This window comes from Plectropomus leopardus, chromosome 5, assembly GCF_026936395.1.
Source record: "Plectropomus leopardus strain MGB_pleo_1.0 chromosome 5, ASM2693639v1, whole genome shotgun sequence".
In the NCBI taxonomy this organism is placed as follows: Eukaryota; Metazoa; Chordata; class Actinopteri; order Perciformes; family Serranidae; genus Plectropomus; species Plectropomus leopardus.
The window spans coordinates 39,187,935-39,200,581 of NC_142180.1; the positions used below are offsets into that span (position 1 = coordinate 39,187,935).

The window sequence follows — 12,647 nt, forward strand, 5'->3', positions numbered from 1 at the left end:
TGTGTTCGGTGAGCTGGACAATAAAGATCTACTCTATTCTACTCTATTCTACTCAACAAAACAACAGAGAGCAACACTTTTATTATAAAGTCAAATACAAAACAAACTTTATTTACAAAAACTGAACAAAACATCAGGTCCAGTTTACTGACGAGGAAGATTCTGGATCCTGAAATCTGAACCACTTCAGACCAGTCCAGACCAGTTCTGAATCAGAAAACAATTTGATGGACACCAGCAACAAACAAGGTGAGAGTAGGGGGGTCAGGTGATGTGGTCAGGTGAGAGTGGGGGGGTCAGGTGATGTGGTCAGGTGAGAGTGGGGGGGTCAGGTGATGTGGTCAGGTGAGAGTGGGGGGGTCAGATGATGTGGTCAGGTGAGAGTGGGGGGGTCAGGTGATGTGGTCAGGTGAGAGTGGGGGGGTCAGGTGATGTGGTCAGGTGAGAGTGGGGGGGTCAGGTGATGTGGTCAGGTGAGAGTGGGGGAGTCAGATGATGTGGTCAGGTGAGAGTGGGGGAGTCAGATGATGTGGACAGGCGAGAGTGGGGGGGTCAGGTGATGTGGTCAGGTGAGAGTAGGGGGGTCAGGTGATGTGGTCAGGTGAGAGTGGGGGGGATCCTCCTCCACAGGCCTCCACACAGACAGTTTTTGATCCAGCGTTGCTCCCACTGCTTCATGGCGTTAGTTTTGTTTGGAGAGCGAAGCATCGTCACACAGCCGCACCTGAACACAACACACAACACGCATCAGACAACATGTAACACACAACACACAACACGCATCAGACAACATGTAACACACAACACACAACACGCATCAGACAACATGTAACACACAACACACAACACGCATCAGACAACATGTAACACACAACACACAACATGCATCAGACAACATGTAACACACAACACACAACGAGCAACATGGTAAGACGTTCTCTGGAGGTTCCGTGTTCTGTAGGACATGTCTGAAGCTGTGACATCACTTCCTGTGGACTCACCTGGTGCAGGCCTTACTGTCCTCAGTGGGACAGACGCCCATGTGGACACAGCGCAGGTTGTCCATCTTCTTAGAGTTGGGACTCCTGGACACACACACACATTCAGACATTTACTCTGTGTGTGTGTTACTTTGTGTTTGTGTGTTACTGTGTGTATTACTCTGTGTGTATTTCTGTGTGCATGTATGTGTTACTGTGTGTATTTCTGATTGTGTTACCTGGTGAAGACGTCCAGCGGTGGGGCGGGGCCTGTTCCGGGCAGAGACGAGGCTTTTCCAAACTGCAGTCTGATTGGATGTTTTCCCTGCAGCCTGACGATGACGCCGTCGTTCACTGGGAGCCAGTCCATACTGGGAACCAGCAGCTGACTGGGCAGCAGGCAGCACTCGTCAATCAGAGACTCGTCGGGCTCCTGGGGGGGGCCCTCGTCCCGCGCTGCGACACACACACACACACACACACACACAAAGAGCTGAGTGACCTCATATCAATAACATGATCAGCTGGTTAATGACAGTGACTGATCAATAGTATTGATAGATTATTGGTTCTTACAGCAGATCCAGAGTCTGGTGAGCAGTCTGAACAGCAGCTGCATGCTGTCCTGGGTGTCTGAGGTGGCAGTGAAGGTGGGCAGACAGCCGGGCTTCAGCAGACCCCAGATCCTGATCATCACCAGCATCTCCCGCAGCATCCCCAGAGACGCCCCGTCGCGCATGAAGCCGAACCCGGGACGCACCATGGAGCCCTGAGGGCCCGCCGCAGAACAGGAGAACCAGAGAACCGGAGAACAGGTCAGCCATCGATCAGAGATCAATAATCAGAAGCTCTTTACCAGAAACATCCTGAAGCTGGAGAGAACTGTTGTCTTTCTGTTCCTGTCTGTCTCTAGTTCTCATTAGTCTGGTTCTAGTCATGTTCTGGTGGTGTTCTGGTTGAGTTCTCATTGTGTTCTCATTTTGCTCTGGTCTCACCTGGTTGGGCAGGTTGGCCAGCAGGTAGAGGACAAAGTCTCCGACCCACTGGATCAGCTGCTGCAGGGACTGCAGGGGGGGGCCGTCCAACACGAACTCCTCTGTCTTCAGATTGATCATCACCTTATCAATATCTGAGGAGACGCACTGATCAGTCACTGATCATCAATATCGATCAGTCGGTGACTGATGACTGATAAGTGTGTCCCTGCGGTCTCACCGGTGTCGATGTTCTTGGCGCAGATCTCGGTCAGTCTGTCTCCGGGACTTTTGTCTGGCGTGTTGAGAACGTGCGGTCTCAGCAGGGACTTTAACGTGGAGCTGATGGCGATTAGCAGCAGCTTGGCATGGAAGTCACAGGCGCGTGCCGCCGTTGCCGTGGAGAGTTTACAGAGAGACGCCTTCACCGCCACGATCCGCGTTGCCAGGACCTGAGACCCACACAGACAGACAGAAAGACACATGGAGGCATCATTGGAAGTGGAATTTAGTGAGGGAGACAGGTCTCCTGGTTATAATCTGTGTGTTTGGTCTCCTGGTTATAATCTGTGTGTTTGGTCTCCTGGTTATAATCTGTGTGTTTGGTCTCCTGGTTATAATCTGTGTGTCTGGTCTCCAGTGGAGTATAACCTGTGATTTGGAATTTGTCTCATTCTTACTTTGGCAATTTTTATACTTGCATTTGGTGATTTTTAAAGAAAAGCATTTGACTGTTTAGCAATTTCTTTTTCTTTTCTTCTTTTTGGCAATTTTTCAAGAAAATACATTGGCGATATTCTTTTCCTTATAATGTTTAATGATTTGTAAAGAGAAAAAATTGTGTTTTTCAAAACCCAAAAGCGAAACAAATTATACGATAATTATATAATAGTGCATTTTTTAAAATTCAGCCGATTTGTAAAAAAAAACTAGAGCACATTTTTTCTTTACGTTATTTTGTGATTTTTTTTTCTTTAGTTTATGTTTGCCTGACAGGTGGCTGTTCTCCCATCATGCCCTGCGGCTGACCTGCTGCAGCGCCTGGTTCTGCCTCATGTACTCCTCGTGCAGCTTCTCCACCAGGTTGTGGACCATGGACGGCTGGACGTGCAGCAGGACGTCCCACCAGTCGTAGCCCGTCACCATGCAGTACTCCAGCAGGAACAGCAGGTGGCGCAGCGTCGTGTTCATCTCCAGCACCTGTCCCATGGACGGGGACACCCGCAGCATGTGCAGCTGAGTGGGGACAGAGACAGGGACATTTGACTGGAGGACGCAGAGACAACGTCCACTGAGACACCAGAAGACACAGAGGCAATATCCACAGAGCCAGCAGAGGACACTGAGACAATGTCCACAGAGACACTAGAGGACACAGAGACAGGGACATCTAACCAGAGAAGACAGAGACAATGTCCACAGAGTTACTGGAGGACAGAGAGACGGGGACATTTAACCAGAGGACAAAGAGACGGTCCACAGTGACAGGGGTGCGTGTGTGTCCTCACCTTGCCGTGGTTGTCCACGCCGGCCAGCGCCAGCGAGGTCCAGGAGAACTGCAGGGCCTTGAAGTGGAGGGCGGGGCCTCCGGTTCTCTGGCGTTTGATGGCGGACTCGTCTCCGGGTCTCTGGGAGGACGAGGACGAGGAGCCGTAGAAGACGCCCATGGTGTGGAGGGACAGACGGTGGAGGATCTGAATGCTGCCGTCATGGAAAGCCAGAGCCAGACCTGCGGACACGTCACAGACACACAACGAAATCACAGTTTTGTGGCTATTTAAAACAAAGGTTTGGCAATTTTCTTTCTTCATTTTTTTTGTTGCTATTTCTGAAGATTTTTTTAAAAGAAAACTATGATTTTTTTAAATTCTAAATATTGTTAAAAAAAACATTTTGACTTTTTTTTTCTTAATTTTTTTGGTGATTTTTAATCAATAAATTTGGTGATTTTTAAAATCACATAGATGCCATTTATCAGAGACTGTAAGGAGAGAAATTATTGTTGAATTTTCAAATATCTGACAGTCATTGAACACATCAGATGTTTTTATTGTCAGTTTAGCAAAACTATTGATCTAGACTGTTTGTGTCTCTGTGTGTCTCTGTGTCTCTCTGGTTGTGTCTCTGTGTCTCTGTGTGTCTCTGTGTGTGTCTCTGTGTGTCTCTGTGTCTCTCTGGTTGTGTCTCTGTGTGTCTCTGTGTCTCTCTGGTTGTGTCTCTGTGTGTCTCTGTGTCTCTCTGGTTGTGTCTCTGTGTCTCTGTGTGTGTCTCTGTGTGTCTCTGGTTGTGTCTCTGTGTCTCTGTGTGTGTCTCTGTGTGTCTCTGGTTGTGTCTCTGTGTCTCTCTGGTTGTGTCTCTGTGTGTCTCTGTGTCTCTCTGGTTGTGTCTCTGTGTCTCTGTGTGTCTCTGTGTCTCTCTGGTTGTGTCTCTGTGTGTGTCTCTGTGTGTCTCTGGTTGTGTCTCTGTGTCTCTCTGGTTGTGTCTCTGTGTCTCTGTGTGTCTCTGTGCATCACTGTGTGTCTCTGTGCATCTCTGTGTGTCTCTGTGTCTCCCCATGTGTGTCTCTGTGGGTCTCTGTGTGTCTCTGTGTGTCTCTGTGTGTCTCTGTGGGTCTCTGTGGGTCTCTGTGTCTCTGTGTCTCTGTGTGTCTCTGTGTGTCTCTGTGTCTCTCTGGTTGTGTCTGTGTGTGTCTCTGTGTCTCTCTGGTTGTGTCTCTGTGTCTCTGTGTGTGTCTCTGTGTGTCTCTGTTTGTGTCTCTGTGTCTCTCTGGTTGTGTCTCTGTGTCTCTGTGTGTCTCTGTGTCTCTCTGGTTGTGTCTCTGTGTCTCTGTGTGTGTCTCTGGTTGTGTCTCTGTGTCTCTGTGTGTGTCTCTGGTTGTGTCTCTGTGTCTCTCTGGTTGTGTCTCTGTGTCTCTGTGTGTCTCTGTGCATCTCTGTGTGTCTCTGTGCATCTCTGTGTGTCTCTGTGTCTCTCCATGTGTGTCTCTGTGGGTCTCTGTGTGTCTCTGTGGGTCTCTGTGGGTCTCTGTGTCTCTGTGTGTCTCTGTGTGTCTCTTTGTGTCTCTGTGGGTCTCTGTGTGTCTCTGTGGGTCTCTGTGTCTCTCCATGTGTGTCTCTGTGGGTCTCTGTGTCTCTGTGTGTGTCTCTGTGTGTCTCTGTGTCTCTCTGGTTGTGTCTCTCTGTGTGTCTCTGTGTCTCTGTGTGTCTCTGTGCATCTCTGTGTGTCTCTGTGTCTCTGTGTGTGTGTCTCTGTGTCTCTGTGTGTGTGTCTCTGTGTCTCTGTGTGTGTGTCTCTGTGTCTCTGTGTCTCTCCATGTGTGTCTCTGTGTGTGTGTCTCTGTGTCTCTCCGTGTGTGTCTCTGTGTCTCTGTGTGTGTGTCTCTGTGTCTCTGTGTGTGTGTCTCTGTGTCTCTGTGTGTGTGTCTCTGTGTCTCTGTGTCTCTCCATGTGTGTCTCTGTGTGTGTGTCTCTGTGTCTCTCCGTGTGTGTCTCTGTGTCTCTGTGTGTGTGTCTCTGTGTCTCTGTGTGTGTGTGTCTCTGTGTCTCTGTGTGTGTGTCTCTGTGTCTCTGTGTCTCTCCATGTGTGTCTCTGTGTGTGTGTCTCTGTGTCTCTCCGTGTGTGTCTCTGTGTCTCTGTGTGTGTGTCTCTGTGTCTCTGTGTCTCTGTGTGTGTGTCTCTGTGTCTCTGTGTGTGTGTGTCTCTGTGTCTCTGTGTGTGTGTCTCTGTGTCTCTGTGTGTGTGTCTCTGTGTCTCTGTGTGTGTGTCTCTGTGTCTCTGTGTGTGTGTCTCTGTGTCTCTCCATGTGTGTCTCTGTGTGTGTGTCTCTGTGTCTCTCCGTGTGTGTCTCTGTGTCTCTGTGTGTGTGTCTCTGTGTCTCTGTGTGTGTGTCTCTGTGTCTCTGTGTGTGTGTCTCTGTGTCTCTCCATGTGTGTCTCTGTGTGTGTGTCTCTGTGTCTCTGTGTCTCTCCATGTGTGTCTCTGTGTGTGTGTCTCTGTGTCTCTCCGGTTGTGTCTCGGTGTGTCTCACCCAGGCCGGGACAGAACTTGGTGTCTGACGCCACCTTCAGGTCGGTGTTGGAGATGGAGATGGGCAGTTTTGGCAGAGCGACGGCCGACACGCGCTCCAGGTCGCTGGTGGTCGTCAGGATTCGCCACTTCAGGATGGTCGGCTGCTTCTCCCCGACTGTACGCAGGACGCATGGGGTCAGAGGTCAGAGGTCAGAGGTCACAGGTCAGAGGTCACAGGGCAGACACGGGGACAGAACCTCGGTAGAACCGGTGTGATCTCTTACCGACAGGTGAGCGGTGCTGGAATATGTTGTTGACAGGAAGTCCCTCCTTCCTCAGAGACCAACACTCCACGATGCTGCCGCTCTGATTGGACGCACACAGGAGGACCTGAGACACAGAGACAGAGACACATAGAGACCCACAGAGACACACAGAAACCCACAGAGACACACAGAGACCCACAGAGACACACAGAGACCCACAGAGACACACAGAGACACAGAGACACACAGAGACCCACAGAGACACACAGAGACCCACAGAGACACAGAGACACACAGAGACACAGAGGATCACAGAGACACACAGAGACACACAGAGACCCAGAGACACACAGAGACACACAGAGACACACAGAGACACACAGAGACACACAGAGACACACAGAGACCCACAGAGACCCACACAGACACACAGAGACACAGAGACCCACAGAGACACAAAGAGACACACAGAGACACACAGAGGCACACAGAGACCCACAGAGACACAAAGAGACACACAGAGACACAAAGAGACACACAGAGACACACAGAGACACACAGAGACCCACAGAGACCCACAGAGACACACAGAGACACAGAGAGACACACAGAGACACAAAGAGACACACAGAGACCCACAGAGACCCACAGAGACACACAGAGACACACAGAGACACACAGAGACACACAGAGACACACAGAGACACACAGAGACACACAGAGACACACAGAGACACACAGACACACAGAGACACACAGAGACACACAGAGACACACAGAGACACACAGAGACACACAGAGACCCACAGAGACCCACAGAGACACAAAGAGACACACAGAGACACACAGAGACACACAGAGACACACAGAGACACACAGAGACACACAGAGACACACAGAGACACACAGAGACACACAGAGACACAGAGACACACAGAGACACACAGAGACACAAAGAGACACACAGAGACACAAAGAGACCCACAGAGACACACAGAGACCCACAGAGACACAGAGACCCACAGAGACACAAAGAGACCCACAGAGACACACAGAGACACAAAGAGACACACAGAGACCCACAGAGACACAAAGAGACACAGAGACACAGAGACCCACAGAGACACAAAGAGACACACGGAGATACAGAGACCCACAGAGACACACAGAGACACACAGAGACACACAGATGTAAATGTAAATTTAAACAAATGTTGCAATTTTTTTTCCATATGAATATTTAATTTACGTGTCCGGTATCTGTATGAACTAACTCACGTCGGATTATTCAGACAATAATTCGGATTATTGGAGTCCATCAGACATCACAGTACAATTACATCATCAAGTACACATGAACCACCTCCAGATCAAATACTCCACAAGGTATTCTCAAAATATACATTGACCAAATACACATACATGCATGCATGCATACATACATACATACATACATACATGCATACATACATATATACATGCATACATACATATATACATGCATACATATATACATGCATACATACATATATACATGCATACATACATACATATATACATGCATACATACATATACATGCATACATACATGTATACATGCATACATACATACATGCATACATACATATATACATGCATACATACATACATATATACATGCATACATACATATATACATGCATACATACATATACATGCATACATACATGTATACATGCATACATACATACATACATGCATACATATATACATGCATACATGCATACATATATACATGCATACATACATATATACATGCATACATACATACATATATACATGCATACATACATATACATGCATACATACATGTATACATGCATACATACATACATGCATACATATATACATGCATACATATATACATGCATACATACATTTATACATGCATACATACATACATGCATACATGCATGCATGCATACATACATACATATATACATGCATACATATATACATGCATACATACATACATACATATATACATGCATACATACATACATATATACATGCATACATACATCGCTTCATACAGCGTCTGTAATCCAGCTCGTACCCCGATAACTGTCATAACCAACACACTCCCGCTGCTGTCTACTAGAACCGACACACATCATGTTCTCGGGTCTTTAAAAAGACCCGAGAACATGATGACGGAGACGCCTCAGTGAGGGGCCGTCTCCCGTATCAGTCAGCCAGGTTTTTTTAAACGATGGTTCCTGTAAATCATGTTCTATAGGAGAGCAGAGAAGAAAATCAATTTCATTTTCTCCCTCATTTAACTCTCATTTTTATTTTTAGAAAGTCACAAAGTTCTCAGGTTTGGCTTCTGCAGGGTTTCTCTCGCCCATGATCCTGCACACTGATCCCTTATCTGAGATCTAAAATCCGCATTCAGTGTGTTGGTTCTCTGTGGTTCTGTTAGATGTTCTCTGTGGTTCTGGTAGATGTTCTCTGTATGTTGGTTCTCTGTGTTTCTGTTAGATGTTCTCTGTATGTTGGTTCTCTGTGGTTCTGTTAGATGTTCTCTGTGGTTCTGGTAGATGTTCTCTGTATGTTGGTTCTCTGTGTTTCTGTTAGATGTTCTCTGTATGTTGGTTCTCTGTGGTTCTGTTAGATGTTCTCTGTGGTTCTGGTAGATGTTCTCTGTATGTTGGTTCTCTGTGGTTCTGTTAGATGTTCTCTGTGGTTCTGTTAGATGTTCTCTGTATGTTGGTTCTCTGTGGTTCTGTTAGATGTTCTCTGTGGTTCTGTTAGATGTTCTCTGTGTTTCTGTTAAATGTTCTCTGTGGTTCTGTTAGATGTTCTCAGTGGTTCTGTTAGATGTTCTCTGTATGTTGGTTCTCTGTGGTTCTGTTAGATGTTCTCTCTGTAGTTCTGTTACCTGCTCGGAGTTCTCCCTGGTGAGGAACTTGAGGTGCGTGACGGCGGGGTACTTGTCCCGTCTCAGCGGGTCGGTGGTGCAGCGCAGGAACAGCGATGGCAGCAGCTCTGTATCGATGCGGCACTTCTCGCTCACCACGCTCACCACCACCTGAGGAACGCAAAACGCTGTCAGAGGAACCGCGGGGGTCAAAGGTCAGAGGTCGGCGGTTCCGGTTCTGACCTTGTAGAACTGGACGGGGGAGGAGCTGCTGCCATCGGTGGCGGCCACCACGATGTTCCCTCCCCCGGTGAAGGCGATGTCGGCGAGCGCCACACGTCCTCGTAGTCGGCACAGACTCTCGCTGGCCGTGAGCAAGGCGCCTCCCGGCTTCAGCAGTGACACCGTGACCAGCCCGCTCACCGTCACCGCCAGCCAGCCCTCCATCGGCTTCCCGCCAAACAGCGTCAGAGACGGAGAGAACTTCACCCGAGAGAACTTCTCTCCAAAGTTTGTGGAACCCGACTGAGGAGACAAGAAGCCAAGATTTACTGAACACCTGAACTCATCACCTGACACCTGAACTCATCACCTGACAGGCGTGTGTGAGTCTGGCATGTTATTGGACTGGACGGTTGTCTCTCTCTCGCGCGCACGCGTGTGTGCGTGTGTGGCAGCATTGGCTGTTACCATCTCGACGTGCAGCGCCAGCTTGACGCCATTGTGCAACCAGCTGAGGGCAACGATGGGGTCTCCGTCCAGCGAGCTGGACAGGATGCTCTCCCAGCTGTTCACCAGGTGATCTGACATCGACCAGCATTTAATCTGCCCGTCGCCGTCTGCAGACAGAAGCCGCGAGCCTGCACACGCCAACGCAAACACGTTAAAATGCGTCAACACAAACTGATAATCAGAAAATCACGTAAATCGACCACATTTTGAAAATTTTTCAAGGAAAATTCTGGTGCTTTCTAAAGAAAACATGCTTTCATGTTTTCTTTAGAAACGACTCCGTGTTTCACAACCTGTATTGATCGTTGATAATCACACGGATTAATAATAATCAGACTGATCAATAAACAGATTGATCATCAGTGTGAGGCTCACCTGATTGGTCCCACTCCAGACAGGAAATGACCTCAGTGTGTCCAGAGTTGATGGAGTAAACGTCCCAGGGGTGCTCCGTGTCGATGATGTGGATCATGTGACTGACATCTGACACACACACACACACACACACACACACACACACACACACACACACACACTCTCAGAGGTCTGAACAGTTACAGGTGTGCTGTGGGTGTGTCCTCGGCGGTGGGCGTGGCCTACCTTTGTCATCGTCGTCACTCTTGAGGTCGGTGGTGAAGGCCACCAGGTTCCTGCAGGACCAGGAGCACACTAGCGGGACGGAGGGACAGTGCGTGCTCTTCGGACGTTTTTCCCACTCACACACGTACGCCAGCTCCATGATGGCACCACAGAAGAAGAATCCAGTGGTCAGGAGGACGGTTCACCTGCAACACGGACAGTCAGGTGATGTTTGACGCTCCGCAGACAGGAAACGCCACCGTGGCATCCTTCAAAGTCTTTACTTTGATATTTTTCTCACTTTAAGTTTCCTTTTTTTCCTTTAATTATTTTTGGTGATTTCCTCCATTGAAAGTTTTTGGGGATTTTATCTTTTTATTATTATTTTGGCAATTTCCTCTTTCTTTAAAATTTTTGTCTGTTTTATCACGGTGAAATCAACCTTTGACCTCTTGGATATAAACTGTCACCAAGTCATCATTTTATGCTGTTTGGCATTTGGGTGAAATTTTGGCCAAAAACATGTTTTCTGAGATCACCATGACCTTCGACCACCGGATCCTGATCCGTTTATTGAGCCAAATTTGAGGCGACCATCTTCAGAAATCAGCTTCAATGAGACACTGAGCTCCTTTTTCCTTCTCTTGCTCCCTCCATCTGCAAACGCTCCAGTCTTTACTGCGCTGCGCTAACGCCGTTGCCTCTCCGGAGCGTTCCTGCTCCCTTGTTTCCTAGTTTTCTCGGATCCTGGCTGCAGTCTTGGCTGCGCCTGATCGTGGTGATGTCTGTGCTGGTGCTGTGATCCTGCCTTTGGTTGTGCTGGTGCTGTGGCTGCACTGATCCCGTACCCCCGGCTTGCCCCAGTCGTGGTCTTGGTTTTGCCTTCCTCTCTCTCTTCTGGACGAAGGATCCCTCATCATCCTCTTCTGCTCTTCCTGAGGTTTCTACCGTTTTTTCCCCGTTTCAGGAATTCTTTTTGGGGAGTTTTTCCTTCGTAGGTGTGAGGGTGTACGGGCAGAGGGATGGTGCCTGCTGTAAAGCCCTCTGAGGCAAACCGTGTTTTGTGATAATGGGCTCTATAAATACAATAGACTTACAGGGTCACCGTGACCATTGACCTTTGACCACCAGATTCTGATCAGCTGATGGTTGAGTCCTAAATGTTTGAGACGCAGTTTTCTGTGTGTCCACAGCTGCGGGACAGACAGAAACCTGAAGACAGAAGTCCTCCAGCTCAAACACAATTAACATAAACACCTTTATCATTAATATCATCAATAATTTACCTTTGAAATCAAATTCACTTTGATTCCTTCATAAACACTGAAAAAAGGCAACAACCAACAAAAGCAGAAATTACTCCAAAAATTAGTAAAAAAAAAAACAAAACAACAACAACCCTGAAAACTGATAGATTAAAAAACAAAAAAAGGCTTAAAAAAGTGCTAAAAAATTAAAATAATTCTGGAGTAATTTTAAATGTGTAATAATGATGATCACAAATTAGTTTACTGTTTGCCCCATTTCAGTGTAATCAGGTTACTGAGTGTTTTGGGGTAAATTACCTGGTTATTTCAGGGTAATCAGATTACTTACTATTTTGGGGTATTTTGGTGAACAGTTAGCTCAATGCTAACGTTAGCTCAGCTCGGTCATTTCCGCGCGCGCCGCAGATTAAATTAAAATTAAATAATTTAAATTAAATTACAATGAAGCCGTTTTCGTACGAACCATAAGCAGACCTTTATACAGCAGAATATAGAATAAACATATAAAATAATTTTAATATCTGTGGAGAAAAAAACACAACAAACCTTCAGCGTCATTCACTTCAACAAAGTGCCAGGACCCTGCCGCTGTCAGGGCTGTTTCTACAGGTGCCTGTCTGTAAATAATGAAATAACCTGTGCCACATGATGAAAAAATGTGCGCGTGTTAGATTTGTTGTAAGATTTAAGGGTGACATGTTTTATTGATCTGATCAGGGTTTGTTTTATTGATCTAATCAGAGTTTGTGTCACCGTCAGATTGCAATTTGTGTTTATCCAACATGGCGCCGGCGGGGCAGCCTCGTCACCTGGGGAGCGCTGTTCCCTGAGCGCAGTCTGCCAGGGTTACCGATAATTATTTGACCGCGAGGGACAGTTTGTTATTTTATATATTATTTTCTTTTTCTTCAAAAAGTTTCAGCGATGTTTTTTTTTAA

General features: G+C 47.3%; 1 protein-coding gene across 1 annotated transcript; it reads right to left on the reverse strand.

Annotated features, from left to right (window-relative positions):
• Positions 1–77: 77 nt before the first annotated feature.
• On the reverse strand, positions 78–12,382 carry med16 (mediator complex subunit 16). The gene is made up of 16 exons (XM_088078240.1): positions 12,256–12,382; positions 10,463–10,647; positions 10,238–10,345; positions 9,821–9,990; positions 9,374–9,655; positions 9,152–9,301; positions 6,247–6,352; positions 5,982–6,137; positions 3,463–3,683; positions 2,984–3,190; positions 2,196–2,406; positions 1,976–2,109; positions 1,557–1,749; positions 1,220–1,436; positions 1,002–1,085; positions 78–724 (listed from the first exon to the last, which is right to left on the reverse strand). The coding sequence occupies exons 2-16, from the start codon at positions 10,599–10,601 to the stop codon at positions 598–600; spliced, it is 2,505 nt and encodes an 834-aa protein (XP_087934366.1). The 5' UTR covers positions 10,602–10,647; positions 12,256–12,382; the 3' UTR covers positions 78–597.
• Positions 12,383–12,647: the final 265 nt, after the last annotated feature.